This window comes from Leopardus geoffroyi, chromosome A1, assembly GCF_018350155.1.
Source record: "Leopardus geoffroyi isolate Oge1 chromosome A1, O.geoffroyi_Oge1_pat1.0, whole genome shotgun sequence".
NCBI classification, from domain to species: domain Eukaryota; kingdom Metazoa; phylum Chordata; class Mammalia; order Carnivora; family Felidae; genus Leopardus; species Leopardus geoffroyi.
In genome coordinates this window covers 9061545-9076806 of record NC_059326.1, presented here as the reverse complement: position 1 = coordinate 9076806, position 15262 = coordinate 9061545, and the positions used below count along the sequence as shown (strand labels likewise).

General features: G+C 37.5%; 1 protein-coding gene across 1 annotated transcript in view; it reads left to right on the top strand.

Annotated features, from left to right (window-relative positions):
- Positions 1-14936, top strand: part of UBL3 (ubiquitin like 3) — a 69157-nt gene extending 54221 nt beyond the window's left edge. Inside the window, exons 2-5 of the mRNA XM_045467551.1 lie at positions 1623-1731; positions 6699-6785; positions 12190-12267; positions 12586-14936. Coding sequence (XP_045323507.1) covers positions 1623-1731; positions 6699-6785; positions 12190-12267; positions 12586-12638 — 327 coding nt within the window. The 3' untranslated portion in view covers positions 12639-14936. The remainder of the gene's footprint in view (positions 1-1622; positions 1732-6698; positions 6786-12189; positions 12268-12585) is intronic.
- The last annotated feature ends 326 nt before the right edge of the window (positions 14937-15262 follow it).

Genomic DNA, 15262 nt, shown 5'->3' with positions numbered 1-15262 from the left:
TTTGTTATAGGAAATAAATATGTGGTGCTTTCTTAAAATGTAATCGTCCTTACAAACTATTATGGAATTATTCAGATGGAACTTAAAGAATTTACTTGTTTGCTGCGGTGTGATTTCATCAGATTTCTTCCTATATTAGGCTCTTTGGTCTAATTCCATTCTGGTTAGGAAAGGCGGCAAGAAATTCTTACTGAACGTATAGAAAGAGCTTTTCACCCGGAATACAGATTTTTCTCTGATCTTCTAAAAAACTTTTTTATGGAGATACAATGCACATACAGTTAGAATACAATTTCTAATATTGTATCTACCCCATCTAATATGGGATCCAGCCACATCCCAGTGAATGAGGAATTGTTTGTGCAGAGCATTTTTCTAGAGGAGTTATTTTATAACTTTCAATACTTTTTCAAAGTGCTGAGGCACTGGGAAGTGGCATTGGCCATGGTGGTGAGAGATAGTAAATCAGTGACCTGGTATCTTTAATGATAGTACTGTGTTAGGAGCCAACTTATTCATTGTAGACGTGGCCATCTTCAAGATGTTCTGGTATTTTTTCTTTTTTCTTTTTTTTTTTTTTATAGGAAAAAGCATTGGTAACTGAAGAAGAGAGCTTGGCTAACCTGGGACTGGGTACAGTCAAACCAGTACAATGACGTTCTCTGTTCTTTATATATAAAGCAGCTGGGCCGGTCCCAGGACTCTGCTCTGGAGTAGGCCCAACTTTGGGGAAGGTCTTATTTGCTCTCTTTAACAGTCCCAGAGGTACAGAAAACCCCACCTGCATTTCCGTAACAGAGAAATGAGTGATACCATAGTTTTTAAAAATAACATCAAATTAATTCGGGATAGCGAAAAAATATTTTAAAAAATGAACATTTAGAAATGTGTTACAAAAGGTATAAACAAATATATTTATTTGGAGATGTAAATTCATTGGATCTCAAAAACTTTAATTCCTTTGTTTATTTACCTTAGTTTATTCACTGAGCGTGAATTTATGGCCTTTGTCACACATAGCTCCTCCTTTACTGTCCCCAAATAAGTGATTGCGTTTGGGATTGATACAGCTACTATTATTGATTCCTCGTGTAACCACTGTAAAGTCTTTATTGTTTCTGGTTAGTTTGTTTAGACTTGAGTGATTTTTATAGGCTAAAATGCTATGTATAATTTATTGTTCCCTCCTCATTTTTTCTAAGAAGTAGATTATCAACTAAATTTTTTTCCCATTTAGTGATGTGATCTGCAAGGTCAACACTTTTGTTTTTCAATGGGTAGTATGTATATTACAGTAATAGTGATAACATATAAAAGTCCAATTCTGAACATTGTTAGAGCAATTAAATATAAAAGTATGATGAATTTTGGTTTTCCTTTGTTCATTTATTAAGGCAAATATATCTGCCCCCATATATAATAAATAAAATAATGGAAATAAAGTCATATGCGAAATTCCCATTCTTTAAAAAAAGAAAGGCTTTATAGAATTTAAATAAGTAAAACCCAGAAAATGGCATTTAGTAATACTTTAGAATGTGATTGAAATGAAAAGCCTAGAGTCATATTTTTACTTTACAAATTTCAAGATTTATATTAAAAGAATCATTGTCTTCTTTCAGATAAATTTGCGCCTCATCTTGGTAAGCGGGAAAACAAAAGAGTTCCTGTTTTCTCCTAATGATTCTGCTTCTGACATTGCGAAGCATGTGTATGACAATTGGCCAATGGGTGAGTGGTGTTTTTCTCTTGAGAATGAATAATGTTAATTCTTGATACCCTACCTTGTTTCACAAACATTTTGAAAAAATTAGAAAGATATAAAAGAAGGACAAATAATTGGGGGTATCAGGCTTCAGCGTTAAAGGGGAAGGAACACTGTGTTCATCCTTAGGTTTTGCTCTCCTGCTACCTCATTGCAAAATGGGGAAGGAGCCAGTTTGCAAAACCCCTGTTTTTGCCTCAGAACCATTTTAACGTAAATGAAAATTAGTTTTTAAAAGGAAAACACAACATAGCTAACACTAGCGCACACTTTCATATCAGTAAATCTATTTATACCAGAATACAAAGTAAGAGGAAAGAGAAACAAGGTTTTAAAAAAATTATAATGCATTCTCATTGTTCTATCCTATATGTAACCAGTTTAACATTGACTTTAACACAAAGTTTCTAATTCATGTCACTTCATGTGTCCTCTGATCTACAAGGGGCAAGAAGGTATAAAATCCATTTACACATTGCATTTTCAACCCAGTATCCATGACAAAACAAAATTTGAGAGAGGGGAGGATGGCATTCCTTTCTTCTCTGATTCTTTTCCATGTAATAAGACTTTGTCTTGCCATCCTAAAGTGCGTCGTTAGCTTGTGTTTTTCCTTTGAACTTTGCCTCAGTCACCTAGATCCTTTTTAGGGCATGTGTTATAGTGATATGAAGGTTTCAGCTGATTTCACTTAATTTTACTAGTGAAAACAGTTTGGACTTTTTTTTTTTTTTTTTTTTTTCCAACGTTTATTTTTTTTGGGACAGAGAGAGACAGAGCATGAACGGGGGAGGGGCAGAGAGAGAGGGAGACACAGAAGCGGAAACAGGCTCCAGGCTCTGAGCCATCAGCCCAGAGCCCGACGCGGGGCTCGAACTCCTGGACCGCGAGATCGTGACCTGGCTGAAGTCGGACACTCGACCGACCGCGCCACCCAGGCGCCCCCAGTTTGGACTTTTAAAGGACAAGACTCATTTCAACAAAGAGCACAGTGTATTCAAAATGAATCAATCAGATCAGTGATTCTGAACTTTAAATAATATATGGAACTCCTTTAGAGGAAGAAAATTCCTGTAGATTCCCTAGTGCTGATTCCAATTATTTTTGTTAGAGTGTTTTTTTTTTTTTAAAGATAGAAACATAAAACCCAATTAAGATGCTTTATCCTTATTAACTCATATACAACCACAAGCACAAGTATAACTCAAAAACCAATAATGTTCAAATTAACAACATTAATGTGCCAGATGATGTATATTTGCTAAAACCAACTCCCTGCTTGCACCACGAGTAAAGGACCGTTGAGCTTGGCTTGCCTCTGCTACTGTGTGCTGTATGAGGACCCAGTTATCTGCAGGTTCACCACAAAAGCTTCCTTCACACAGTGTACCCAGTTGTCACTTAGCAAGAATGCATTGTTTACGTATTTAGCCAACCTCCGTTCTTTTCTTATGAGCCTCTTGACAATTACAGAGGTACTGCTTGGTGCCAGTACGATCATAAACTGCATATGTGGGCAATAAATCCCAAGGCAGTACAAGGTGATTATTTGAACAATGTGGGTAATCTCTTCCAGATTATCACTAAAATGAAAGCATGATTTAAAAATTCTCGAGGAGGACTTTTAGACTCTAGGAGCACGGACGGCTGTGTTGTTCATGAACTCGGATTCACAGACCTGCGCTTGAGAAACAGTGGTTTAGACACATACTTTCAAATGACGGGATCTTTTTTCCATTGGTAACCAAGGGAATGGTTACTTCTAAGGGTAACCTCTAAAGGTTAGAGGTAAGAAGGACTTTCAGAAAAGCGGAAGAAGATTAAACTTGGGGCTCTAAGAATATTAGATTTTCTTCATAGCCAGGCGGGACAGATAACTATAGTAGGAAAAGCATTTAAATTTTTTTTCTTTTAACGTTTATTTATTTTTGAGAGAGAGAGACACACACAGCACGAGCAGGGGAGGGCAGAGAGTGAGGGAGACACAGAATCTCAAGCAGGCTCCAGGCTCTGAGCTGTCCACATAGTGGCTGACACGGGGCTCGAACTCATGAATCATGAGATCATGACCTAAGCCAAAGTTGGACGCTTGACTGAGCCACCCAGGTGCCCTGGAGAAGTATTTTTAAATACCTGTCTAATAGTGATGTTTTACTAAATATGATACAGAAGATTACTTCTATGATTTGGGGAGGAGAGGGTAAAGGTCAGTTTGGACATCGATGGTATTGTAGAAAATGTTACACAAGACAAAAAAGGGCAGTCCCTCTTAAACAGTAATTTGTGGAGGGCAGCATTGTAACTTGTGGCAAAAAAAAAAAAAAAAAATACCTTTACCATCATAATTGTTAGACTTAGATATTAAAATTGCTTTTAATTCCTTAAAAATCCTGACAGAGTAAACAAAGACAGGACTCAAGTGCAGGTGTTTGCCATGAATGGTGTCCCAAATGAATGAACCGCCATCTACGAGCACTGAAATCGTATCAATCTTACGTTACTTATTTTCACATACAAATTTTTGAGCCCAGCCTTTCCTAAGTTTACCACTTCTGCTCTGCAGTTTTAGACAATGCAGGGAATAGGAATCAGTCATTTTTATTTTATATAAAATATTTAAATTAAAAACCTAGCTCTACATTTTATCTCAATACACTAAAGGTCAGCACATGTAAATATTTGCTAATATGAAATATTAGTGCTAATAATGAAAGTAGTAAACATTAAATAAGTAGAAAAAAAAAACACTTGGTGCGGTGTATTTTTGGCAACAGTTAGTTGTACTTGGTCTGCTCTGGCAGTTTAGCGGAATATTGCTAATAGGCGGAGTAATCAGACACCTAGCTCTTACCGGGTTGGGGTGCAAAACAGTAGCCACTAAATGCATGTTACTAGTTGCTGAAATTCCTCCTTAAAGCATTGTTCTTCTATAGGTCTTGCTAAATTTTAGATCCTCTGAGAGGGGAGGGTAGATAGCATATTAAACCCATGAAGTACACGGAAATCACAACGGTCTCTAAAATAATGAAGTGTGTAGCTTTAAGTTTCTGCATCTCAAAACAATAGTTTAAACATTTTTAGAATATTTTTTCCCAGTGAATTAGACCCTGTCATTTGTCTTTATTTATATGGACACTTTCGTCTTGACCAGAAATAGTCTATTAAACAGTAATTTGGGGTGTGGTGAGTTCAGAGTAGTCCATACTAAAATGGTAAAGGCTTAGTTGATCTTTCTTTTAGAAGAAGAGGGACCTGAGAGCACTAGGAACAGAAGGCAACAGAGGCACCTAAGGGCGGGTGGGGGGTGGGGGGACGGACCAGGAGAAAAGGTACCGGGAGCTGGGGGAGAAATGACTCCTGTTCATGTCTCCTCTCCCATTTCTTGATAAAAGTCACGCTTTTATCAAGTTCATAGTCATCATTTTGAACACTCAGAAGGAAAGTGCTCTGCTTACCTCTTCTGTCACTTCTCTTTAGGGTATTTTAAATTTTTTTTTTTTCAACGTTTATTTATTTTTGGGACAGAGAGAGACAGAGCATGAACGGGGGAGGGGCAGAGAGAGAGAGGGAGACACAGAATCGGAAACAGGCTCCAGGCTCTGAGCCATCAGCCCAGAGCCTGATGCGGGGCTCGAACTCACGGACCGCGAGATCGTGACCTGGCTGAAGTCGGACGCTTAACCGACTGCGCCACCCAGGCGCCCCTCTTTAGGGTATTTTAAACTCACCCTTGTGTTGATAGTTACCTCCTGGTAATAGGAGCTTCTGTAGGAAACAAACACATCATACTAGAATTCTTGAGAAAGATGATAATAGAATTCTCCAATCTTTGTCACAGTAGGAACTTAAATTAGTATATCCACCAGCTAGTAAAATTACTAACCCTGGACCCTGTCCAGTACCAGTCCTTATTAAATCATTATTATTTTTTTATTATTTTTTTTTATTTTTTTAAATTTTTTTTAACGTTTATTTATTTTTGAGACAGAGAGAGACAGAGCATGAACGGGGGAGGGACAGAGAGAGAGAGGGAGACACAGAATCTGAAACAGGCTCCAGGCTCTGAGCTGTCAGCACAGAGCCCGACGCGGGGCTCGAACTCACGGACCGTGAGATCATGACCTGAGCCGAAGTCGGACGCTTAACCGACCAAGCCACCCAGGCGCCCCTTAAATCATTATTTTAACAGAGTCGTATTCCATATTTCACTATAACATACGTTATACACAAAATGAAATATTCTGTTACCCATCCAGTTTGTCTTTTGATTTTCTTTATATACTTCCCTAGCTTTCATATTTGTGTAGTATCTTCTAATGTATGTTATTTTTCGAGTTTCGTCTGTTTGGGCAAAGTGAACTAAAAGTTGTGTCTTCTATAATGTTTATCATTTGGCTTCAGAAGACAACGTAATAAATCAACATCCAGAAGTAAACATTGTTAATTTTTTTTTGTTATTTTAAAATTTTTTGTTCTCCAGCCTTATTGAGGTATAATGTTTTTGTTATTCTCTATATGGGTATATTAAAATCTTTGTTAAATTGTTTCTAGCTTCAGATACATAATTTAACAGGTACGGATATCGGAACATTGTAATATTCTTTGTTAATTACTGGTAATAGCAATTAATTTTCAAATGACATTTCACTTTACCTAGGATTAGATTTTTTTCCCCATCTTGTTTTAAGTTTTAAACTTCAGGACTGTATTTTGTTCTTAAGCAAACACTAGTCTTTCTGTAGCTCTTATTAATGAGAAGCACTACCAAGAACCAGGCCTGCGGTGAGTGACTGTTGTGAGTGGTGACTGTTTCCATTATTGGGAGGCTCCAGGATGTGTTCTCTATCCGATTTGCATCTGAATGTTTTGAACAATGAAATCATACCTTAACTCTGTCTTTAAATACACCTAACGGTTCACTCGTTCTTTTCAGACTGGGAGGAAGAACAGGTCAGCAGCCCAAATATTCTACGACTTATTTATCAAGGACGATTTCTACATGGAAATGTCACATTAGGAGGTAATAATCACCTTTGTAATGGGATTTAATGTTTACTTCATGCAACATTATTCATTTGTTTGTTTAAATGCCTTGTCTGGGGGCACCTGGGTGACTGCCTTTGGCTCAGGTCATGATCTCACAGTCTGTCGGTTCAAGACCTCCCTCGCGCTCTGTGCTGACAGCTCAGAGCCTGGAGCCTGGAGCCTGGTTTGGATTATGTGTCTTCCCCTCTTTCTGCCCCTCCGCCGCTCGTGCTCTGTCTCTCTCTGTCTCTTAAAAATGAATAAATGTTAAAAAACATTTTTTTAGGGGCGCCTGGGTGGCTCAGTCGGTTAAGCGGCCGACTTCGGCTCAGGTCACGATCTCGCAGTCCGTGAGGTCGAGCCCCACATCGGGCTCTGTGCTGACGGCTCAGAGCCTGGAGCCTGTTTCAGATTCTGTGTCTCCCTCTCTCTGACCCTCCCTTGTTCATGCTTTGTCTCTCCCTGTCTCAAAAATAAATAAAATGTTAAAAAAAAAACCAAAAACAAAAAAAAACATTTTTTAAATGCTATTGTCTGATTTTACAAAAAAATTATAGTTTCAAATTCATAAATTCTGCCTATTCTTTACATTTTGCATTCTCATAAATTTAAGTTTAGCCCTGTGATAAGTATTTACTCCCTTATGAAATAAATCTCATTAGAAGTAGTCTATACCTATTATTTTGTGAATTTAATTTTATTGTACTTTTTAGATAATATAAATCAGATGTAATATTTTTAAGTTAAAGCCAGACACACAAAGTAGGAAAAATTTATGATAATTTGTTTTCAGTTTGACTCTAACTGATACAGTTGCCCGTCGTGCAAGAATGAAGGTAAAGGAGTAACATCAGGGAGACAGTGTAGTACGGGGATTAAAAGCAGATTTAGAACCAGATGGTCTAAGCTGTATCCTAGCGCCACCACTTCCTTCTGTGTACCCTTGGGGTAGCTACCTCACTTTTCTCATCAACAAAATGGGCTAACAACAGTGCCTACCTCCTAGGTTGGGAGGGTCAAATTAGTCTCTGTCTTCAAAGCACTTAGAACAGTGCTTGGCACACAGTAAACACTTCTTTGGTACTACTGCTCTTTACATGTGATTGGAGAAATGTAGCTCAATAGTGCCCCCTAATGGGGTACATTCTCTACCACCAGCAGGGTTTGTAAGTGTATTCTGATAATTAGAGATTGGTAGGCAGATGAGGTGATCTACTTTTATATTTTTGTTTAAATATAGTATGACTTTTTTCTCTAAACCTAACAATGAAATGTTTACTGTGTTTCCTTAAAGGTAGGATATTTTCATTCGTTCCTTCAGCATGTATTTATTCCTTACATGCTACACGGAGATAGTGGGTCAAACAAGATAGAATCCTCAGGGTGCATTAGTATTGTGTTGTAGAAACGGATAAAACCCACTCAGCGTAGGGGGTGATAAGGGCTGGCGAAGATGGATGCAGATGATTTATGATGACAGTATCAGGCAGGTGGAACATTTCAGGACAGCATTTCACTCATGACCAGGTTTCAGTGGCAGTGTTAGATAACTAGTCTAAAAAGTGCTGCTGTCTACCGAGCTACTTTCAAAATGTAGCTTTAAAAATGTTTTCAAAATAGTAAAAAATAGAACTACCATATGTTCCAGCAACTTCACTTCTGTGTTTTTACCTGAAGAAAATGAAAACCCTGACTCCAAAAAGATAGCTGCACCATGTTCGTTGCAGCGTCTTTTACATAGTCAAGATGTAGAAGCAACCTGTGTTTATTGATGATACGCATTTCTGAAGAAAATGGGACACACACACACACACACACACACACACACACACAGAAATATTAGCCAGCCATAAAAAAGAATGAAGTCTTGCCATTTACAACATGGAAATAAATGAAATAAGTCAGAGAAAGACAAACACCACATGCTCTTTGATATGAGGATGATCGATAAATACAGAAACGAACAAACCAAGCTCACAGAACAGATTTGTGGTTGCCAGAGGGGGCAGGTAGGAGAAATCAGTGAACTGTGTGTGTGTGTGTGTGTGTGTGTGTGTGTGTGTGTGTGTCTTAGCTGAAATAAATTGAAGAATGAATGAGTGATATAAACTAAGCATTAAAATAAAATAAGTTATTAGAGGATATTGATCTCTGGGCAAGTCCATTCATCTCCAGATAGCTGACCCCCCAATCTTTTTTTTTGCCTGTAGATGGTTCTTTTCCAAGTATATATTACACATTTGAAACAAATAAGTAAAACTAAATAAATAAAATACAGCTCTTTCTGTTGTTGTTCTTTTTCTAGATCTTTCACACAGTTGCATGGACCAAGTCCTTCATGAAGGATAGGCTGTCTTTAGTCTTTACTTGATTGTCTCTGCTGCATATAAGCTCTTGTGATGTTGATTGAATTTAATATCTTAACTGCATGGATGAATCTTGAGACTCTGTTTCTGTTTGAGTATTGACGTATGTGAGAAATTTCCCTTACATCTTTCATTATCTTTTTGTTGTGGCCCCAAAGTTTCAACTTTGTATTAAAGGAAGATCATGGGATTTGTGTTAAAATCAAACTCCTGATTCATTCCCATTAAAGTATAAATTTTTACTAGTACTTCTTTGGAATTTGTGTTTGTATAATTAACAGATTGACTTGTTGTTACTATTTTCCTTCTGTATTGCTGTCAATATTTTCAAAAACAAAATAAATGACTTCTGGTCTTAGTGATTTAGACAAATAACATGGAAGCATAAGCCAGACCTTTCAAGTTGATCAGTATACCTGGGTGTTTGATAAAGGTTGAATAATAACATTCAACTGTTTGTTTTTTGGTCACAATTTTTCTTTTTAGTCTCCGTGTGTTCTTGAGTGTGGATAATAAAGGAGACGGTACACAGGGCCGTAGTAACTATCTTCAGATGTTTGAATGGCTTGTGTGGAGAAGGGCGTAGGCTAGGTTTGCATGGCTTGAAACTTGCTCTGGTTTAACCTCTGAATTAGACTTAGGACCAACAGCTGGAAATCAAGTGGACAGATTATTCAGTACAAAATTATGTGAACATGTCAGGCTGCCTAAAGAAGGGATATATCACTAAGGGAAAAGAGTGAAATCCTTGTTATTTGTTCCGTACAAGTAGTAGGTACAGCCATGGGTGGGGTTCAGGCACTTTGTGGGTGGTTAAACCAGGAGACTTGGTGCTTCTAGTAATTTTTTTGTTACCAAGTTTCCTTAAAACATAGCCCTGAATGTCCTTTTTTGAGATACAACCTTTTAGTTGCACAGAATTTCAGTCTACCAAAGAAATGGTATGATAACTGTCTTTTTAAGGATAAAGAAGGATAAAAGAAAATAAGATCAGCTACAAGTTTGACATCCAGTACATTCCAGATCATTGTTTCCCAAGATGTGCTGGAGACTCTGGCATAAGAATCAGCTGGAATACTTATTTTGAAAAATGCAGATTTCTGCATGCTGGCTAGTTGGAGGAAAGCTCTCTCTCTCTCTCTCGCAGTCTCTTTCCCTCCCTCCCTCTCTTTCTCTCTCTCTCCCTCTCTCTTTTTCTCCTCCTCCTCCCCATCTCCCAGTCTACAACTGGAATAATTGAATTCCTGGGTGATTTTTATGTAAGGTTGAAAACTGTTGTGGATATTGTACAGTGTCACAGTAGAAAGCAGAGGCATCCGCAGAGAAGGAAAGACAAAGCCTCTTAAATTCTTGTATCCCTCTTCCCTTTACCTTCTTTGATACTGTTAGAATCAATATCTACTATTTCTAGTTAAAATTTAAATGCAGAAGAAAAATAATAATCCCCATCAAATGTGTCGCTTCAAATGGTAAACCTTTACCCAGCAGGCTTCGCAGGCCTGTGCAGCGTCTCCATTCACTTACCTGTTTTCTGAGATTCGTTGCTTTCTCAAACCGATGATGACCACAACAGGGTGGTGTTTACCGCCTGCTTTCTTTGTTCCGAGCCCCGTAAGCACTTTTCTTGGATTACTTCATTTAATCGATACAGCTGGAAGGGGCAGGTGATGGAATGGCCATCTCCAATTTGGGCACGGGAAACTGAGGCCTGGGAGCAGGTGACTGACTTGCCCGTGGCTCGTGTCCCGTTGGCAAGTAGCAGAGATGCGATTTTCAACCCAGATCTGGCTTACTGGATAGAGTCCAGAAATGGAAGAGGAGTGATATGCAGCTTTAAGTGCAGTCAGGTTTTCCCAGTACACTTAATGAGACTTTTTATAATAGCAAATCTTATTTGCATTTTATTGTTAAATCAAACCTAGGGGATTCTCCGGAAAAGTCCCTCCTCTTCTTTCATCGTAGTGTGTATTTATGAGCCATCCTACTTCACTTGAACTTGAGAAGTCAAGAGAGTAGACCAAATAATGGCTGACCAACTTTAAGTAAGATGGAAACTCACCTTGGTTACGTTAAATATTAATAGCATTGAAGGTATTTAGTACTGCTTTAAATCTGCATGTTAACCATCATCCTATAGAGCAGAATTTCAGAAGCAGGTAACGGGAGGGCCACACTTGCCTGATTATAAACTTGCCTTAAGTTTGTAGTCAGTGAAGAGAACGTAGTTCTGGATGTCAGACCTGAAACATCCCGCCTGTGGCAATAACTTCCTAAGTTGTTTTATACTGGTTGCTTCTAATTTTATATACAGAATAACAAAGACATTCACCATGAAACTCAATGTTTGTATTTGCTTAAGTGGTTCGTGGACATATGGGTGTGTGTTACATTATTCTACGTCTCAAACTTTTCATAATAAAACCGTTCTATTAGGAATGAGAAAAACCTTTTAAATTAAGACTTAATTAGAAAACAGTGATTATTAAGAATACCAAGACAGTGATTCTCTTAAAGTAACCTTTGAGAGACAATTGTTTTCTAACTGAATGCTACAGGGTTGAGAATAAATATTTAAAATTAAGTTTGTTGTTTCTTCTATTTCGACACCACGGTGGTATGTTCAAGGCAGTAATTTTCTTAAGTGACTGCATATTTCACAGATAATTAGATTTAGAAACAAGTCTCTCTTAATCTAAACTTTTCCCTAATCTAGAAAAGGTAGTCTCGAAAAATTTTTTTAGTTTCTTTTCTCCTCTTGTCCCCTTTCTTACGCATTTTCTCTTGTCCCCTTTCTTAAGCATTACTGATATCTGTGTCAGACTAATGGCCATAGCTGGGCAGAATAATTTCTGAATTGTTTCTGAGAATATTGACCTAATCTCATTTTGTAAGACGTGCTCTAACTGGTAAGAAGTTCAGTCTGCTGAGGAAGTCCTGCAGAAAGCGATCGATTCTTCAAGTGGTTTCAGTTCCGACTGGTGATTTCAGTCAGTCAGTATGTATGTCACAAACTACCTTCTGCTTTTCCCATAGCATTAAAACTTCCTTTTGGCAAAACAACGGTGATGCATTTGGTGGCCAGAGAGACATTGCCAGAGCCAAACTCTCAAGGTAAGCCGGGTACTGCAGAGGTTGTTACTAACTTGAGCCGCGGAGACAGGCACTCGAGATGGTTCTTGTTTTTTTTCTGAACCTTCTGAGGGAAAGGAAGTTTTCATTGTTTATGGACAGAGCTTGTTAAGCAAGTAACCAGACATCCTGGAAACAGGCTATAATGAAAACAGGCTATAATTATACTTACAGCTTTTTAATTAAAAAAAAAATTGCAGACATTAAAAACAAATTCTTACTATGTTTGGATGCCACCCCTCCCCCCCAACCCCTGATTCGAGCACTTTTGTAAGCAAGGCTTTTCTGCATTTTCTCTAGGTCAGAGGAATCGCGAAAAGACTGGAGAGAGTAATTGTTGCGTAATCCTGTAAACGCCGTGTGCTGCGTGTGCTGTCATGTGGTCTGTGTCTTTCACGCTGCTGGGACAGAAGAGACCCGACATTGCTTCGGAAACCCTTAGGAAGAGTCTGCCTGTAAACCCACGGACCTGATCCCATGAACACTGTCATCTTTCCTCATCAAAGTAAAAAGAACCAAGAACATTTTTTCACCATGCGTTTTTATTTCTAGTTTCTTCGTTTCTGTTGAGCAGTTTTAAAATCTATTGGTTTTTGGATGCTGTCAATCTCTAGGCGCACAGTTCGCAAGTTACCTTCCTAGCGGAAACCATTTTGCCGCCACAGAAATTTTCATCACCAGAACTAACAAATCAAGTGTTCCGAATACAGTTTGCACTAAAAAAGATTGACATTGTTTTCTTCATCAGCAGATTTTACAACATGGTGTATGGTACCTTAAAAGTGCTCGGAAACACAATTCCGCACTGGAAAACACTCAGCAATTAATGAAGTTAATTAGTGGGCCCACTGGAGAGGGAAAAATGGAATAGAAATGGAAATGTTGGGTGAATTCTATCAAAGTCAGCCATGGTGGCTGCACTGGCACAGAGTACAAAACTGAGTGTGACTATTTTCATGGCAACAAATGAAAAAACAAAACGTGCCTGTTGTTTAAAGCACTCGGCGGAGAGCTGACGAAACGAATTGCTTTTCCTTTCACACCTGCACTCCTCAGTCCCGCGGTCACTGAGTGCTTGTCCACACAGCACAAAAGGGGTGCGAGTGCGCTTCCTAGCCTTAACGTGGGAGGGTCAGTTCCATTCTCGTAGACGTTCATTGCCGCACAGAGATAATAGAAAACCTCATTTACTTATCAATTTTATGTATTTGAAGATCAGCAAATTGGATTTTTCCAAAATTGCTCGTCTGGAACCGTCCAGTGTCACACTCACTCATTGGGGTTCAAATGAATTCTTAAAATTGAAATAATTCTCCATAGTAACCAATTTTGTTTCTTTATGTAGTTTGCATTTGGCATTAGTGCTTGCAATTGTATTAAAATCAAAAGCTGATTTTTTAAGGCGTACTACATGATTAAGGATGCCGTTCTTTTGTTTTGTACCAATAATTTAAAAATTGATAATGCTAAAACCAATTTGCACAGCACTAAAGCATGAGCTAGTTTCATCTAAACCTGTAAAAATATAAAAGATTTTATATTTTTTCACTGGGAAGAAATTCTTCCTGGATGAAATTACAAATATGTGTAGAATATATTTAATAAAAAACTTATAAAATACCTAACTATAGAACTTAAATATAGATTGGCGTGTAGTATATAGAACAATATTCCATATAAATAACTTTAGCCTTTACGAGAACGAAGTTGCAGGCTGACATTATGTTCTGTACTTTGTGTCCATGGCCCTTAAGAAAACATTAAGTGTAAATGGTTTCAAATGGTCAGCTTTGTCTAAAGGTAATCAGGTTATTTTACTCATTGTCAGTGCTTTGATGAAAAGGCTTTATATGCAGTAGATCTACGAAAATATTGTTCATACTGATCAGAATTAAATTTGTATAGAGCAGAGTTTTAAAATGAATGTAAATAGCACTAAACATTTTCTTTCTGCAACCTGTACTTAGAGATTCTTTCTGTAAACTAAAAATAAAATATCGTAGTGCATTTATTTCAGTGGTAATTTTAAAGGTCTTGATTAAATTGATTGTTGTTTAAGCACCGTCTCATCCATGTTAAAATTGTGTTCTACTTTTATTTCTGAGTCTTTAAAAATTTTGTGTAATATTCCATTGTTAGTTTCAGGAGCATTCACAGTGTATCTTTGATATTTAACCTGGTTAATTTGTGCACAGAGCAACAATGGGTAGAATTATGCAGTCTCTGTTATCACTAAAATGTTGTATTCGGATGTTAAATATTTATATGCTTTGTTGACTAGCTCAAATGTGAATTCCGTTAGTGTTTGACTAAAGAAGAATCTGGTAGTTACTAAATTGGGCAATTAAGCCATTTATGGCTCTGTTCTTTTGTAAAGCAAACTACTGGTGATTATTTTTAATACCTGTTTTAATTCTAATTGCTCTTCTGTTTTTCCAAAGTTAAAGACTATCAATTCATTATGATTGAATTTGTATGATGGTTTAAAAAATATTCTCTATTGGTTTTCAATATATTTTTCTGTGTGTTCTCCTGTTATAAATTTCCCTTCTACAAGACCTCAATTTAAAGTTTGCAAAATGGATAAACTGGTTCATTAGTAGAGAAAGAATTGTGTCACTTAATTCCTAATAACATTGTTGTGCAAAATGGAAAAAAAAAATAGCAGTAAAATTATATACTGAAAACACCAAAAATTTAGATGCCTTAATAGCATATACACGAAAATACTCAACTATCCCTCTTAAAATAGTTCCTTGGACTGCCTGATGATTACAATATGATTTATCATATCCAAGGCTACTATTGAAGATCCCTCTGCCAAAAATAACAGCTCACTTACCGAAAGGTAAAGGCTGCATAGATCTGGTAATGTAAATAAAGCCTGAATTATGGGCCTGTGACCCTGCCCAGTGCTTGGTATCTAACTCACCTCTTTTACCTAAATTATCCTAGACTCCGTTAAGTGTTCTGGACA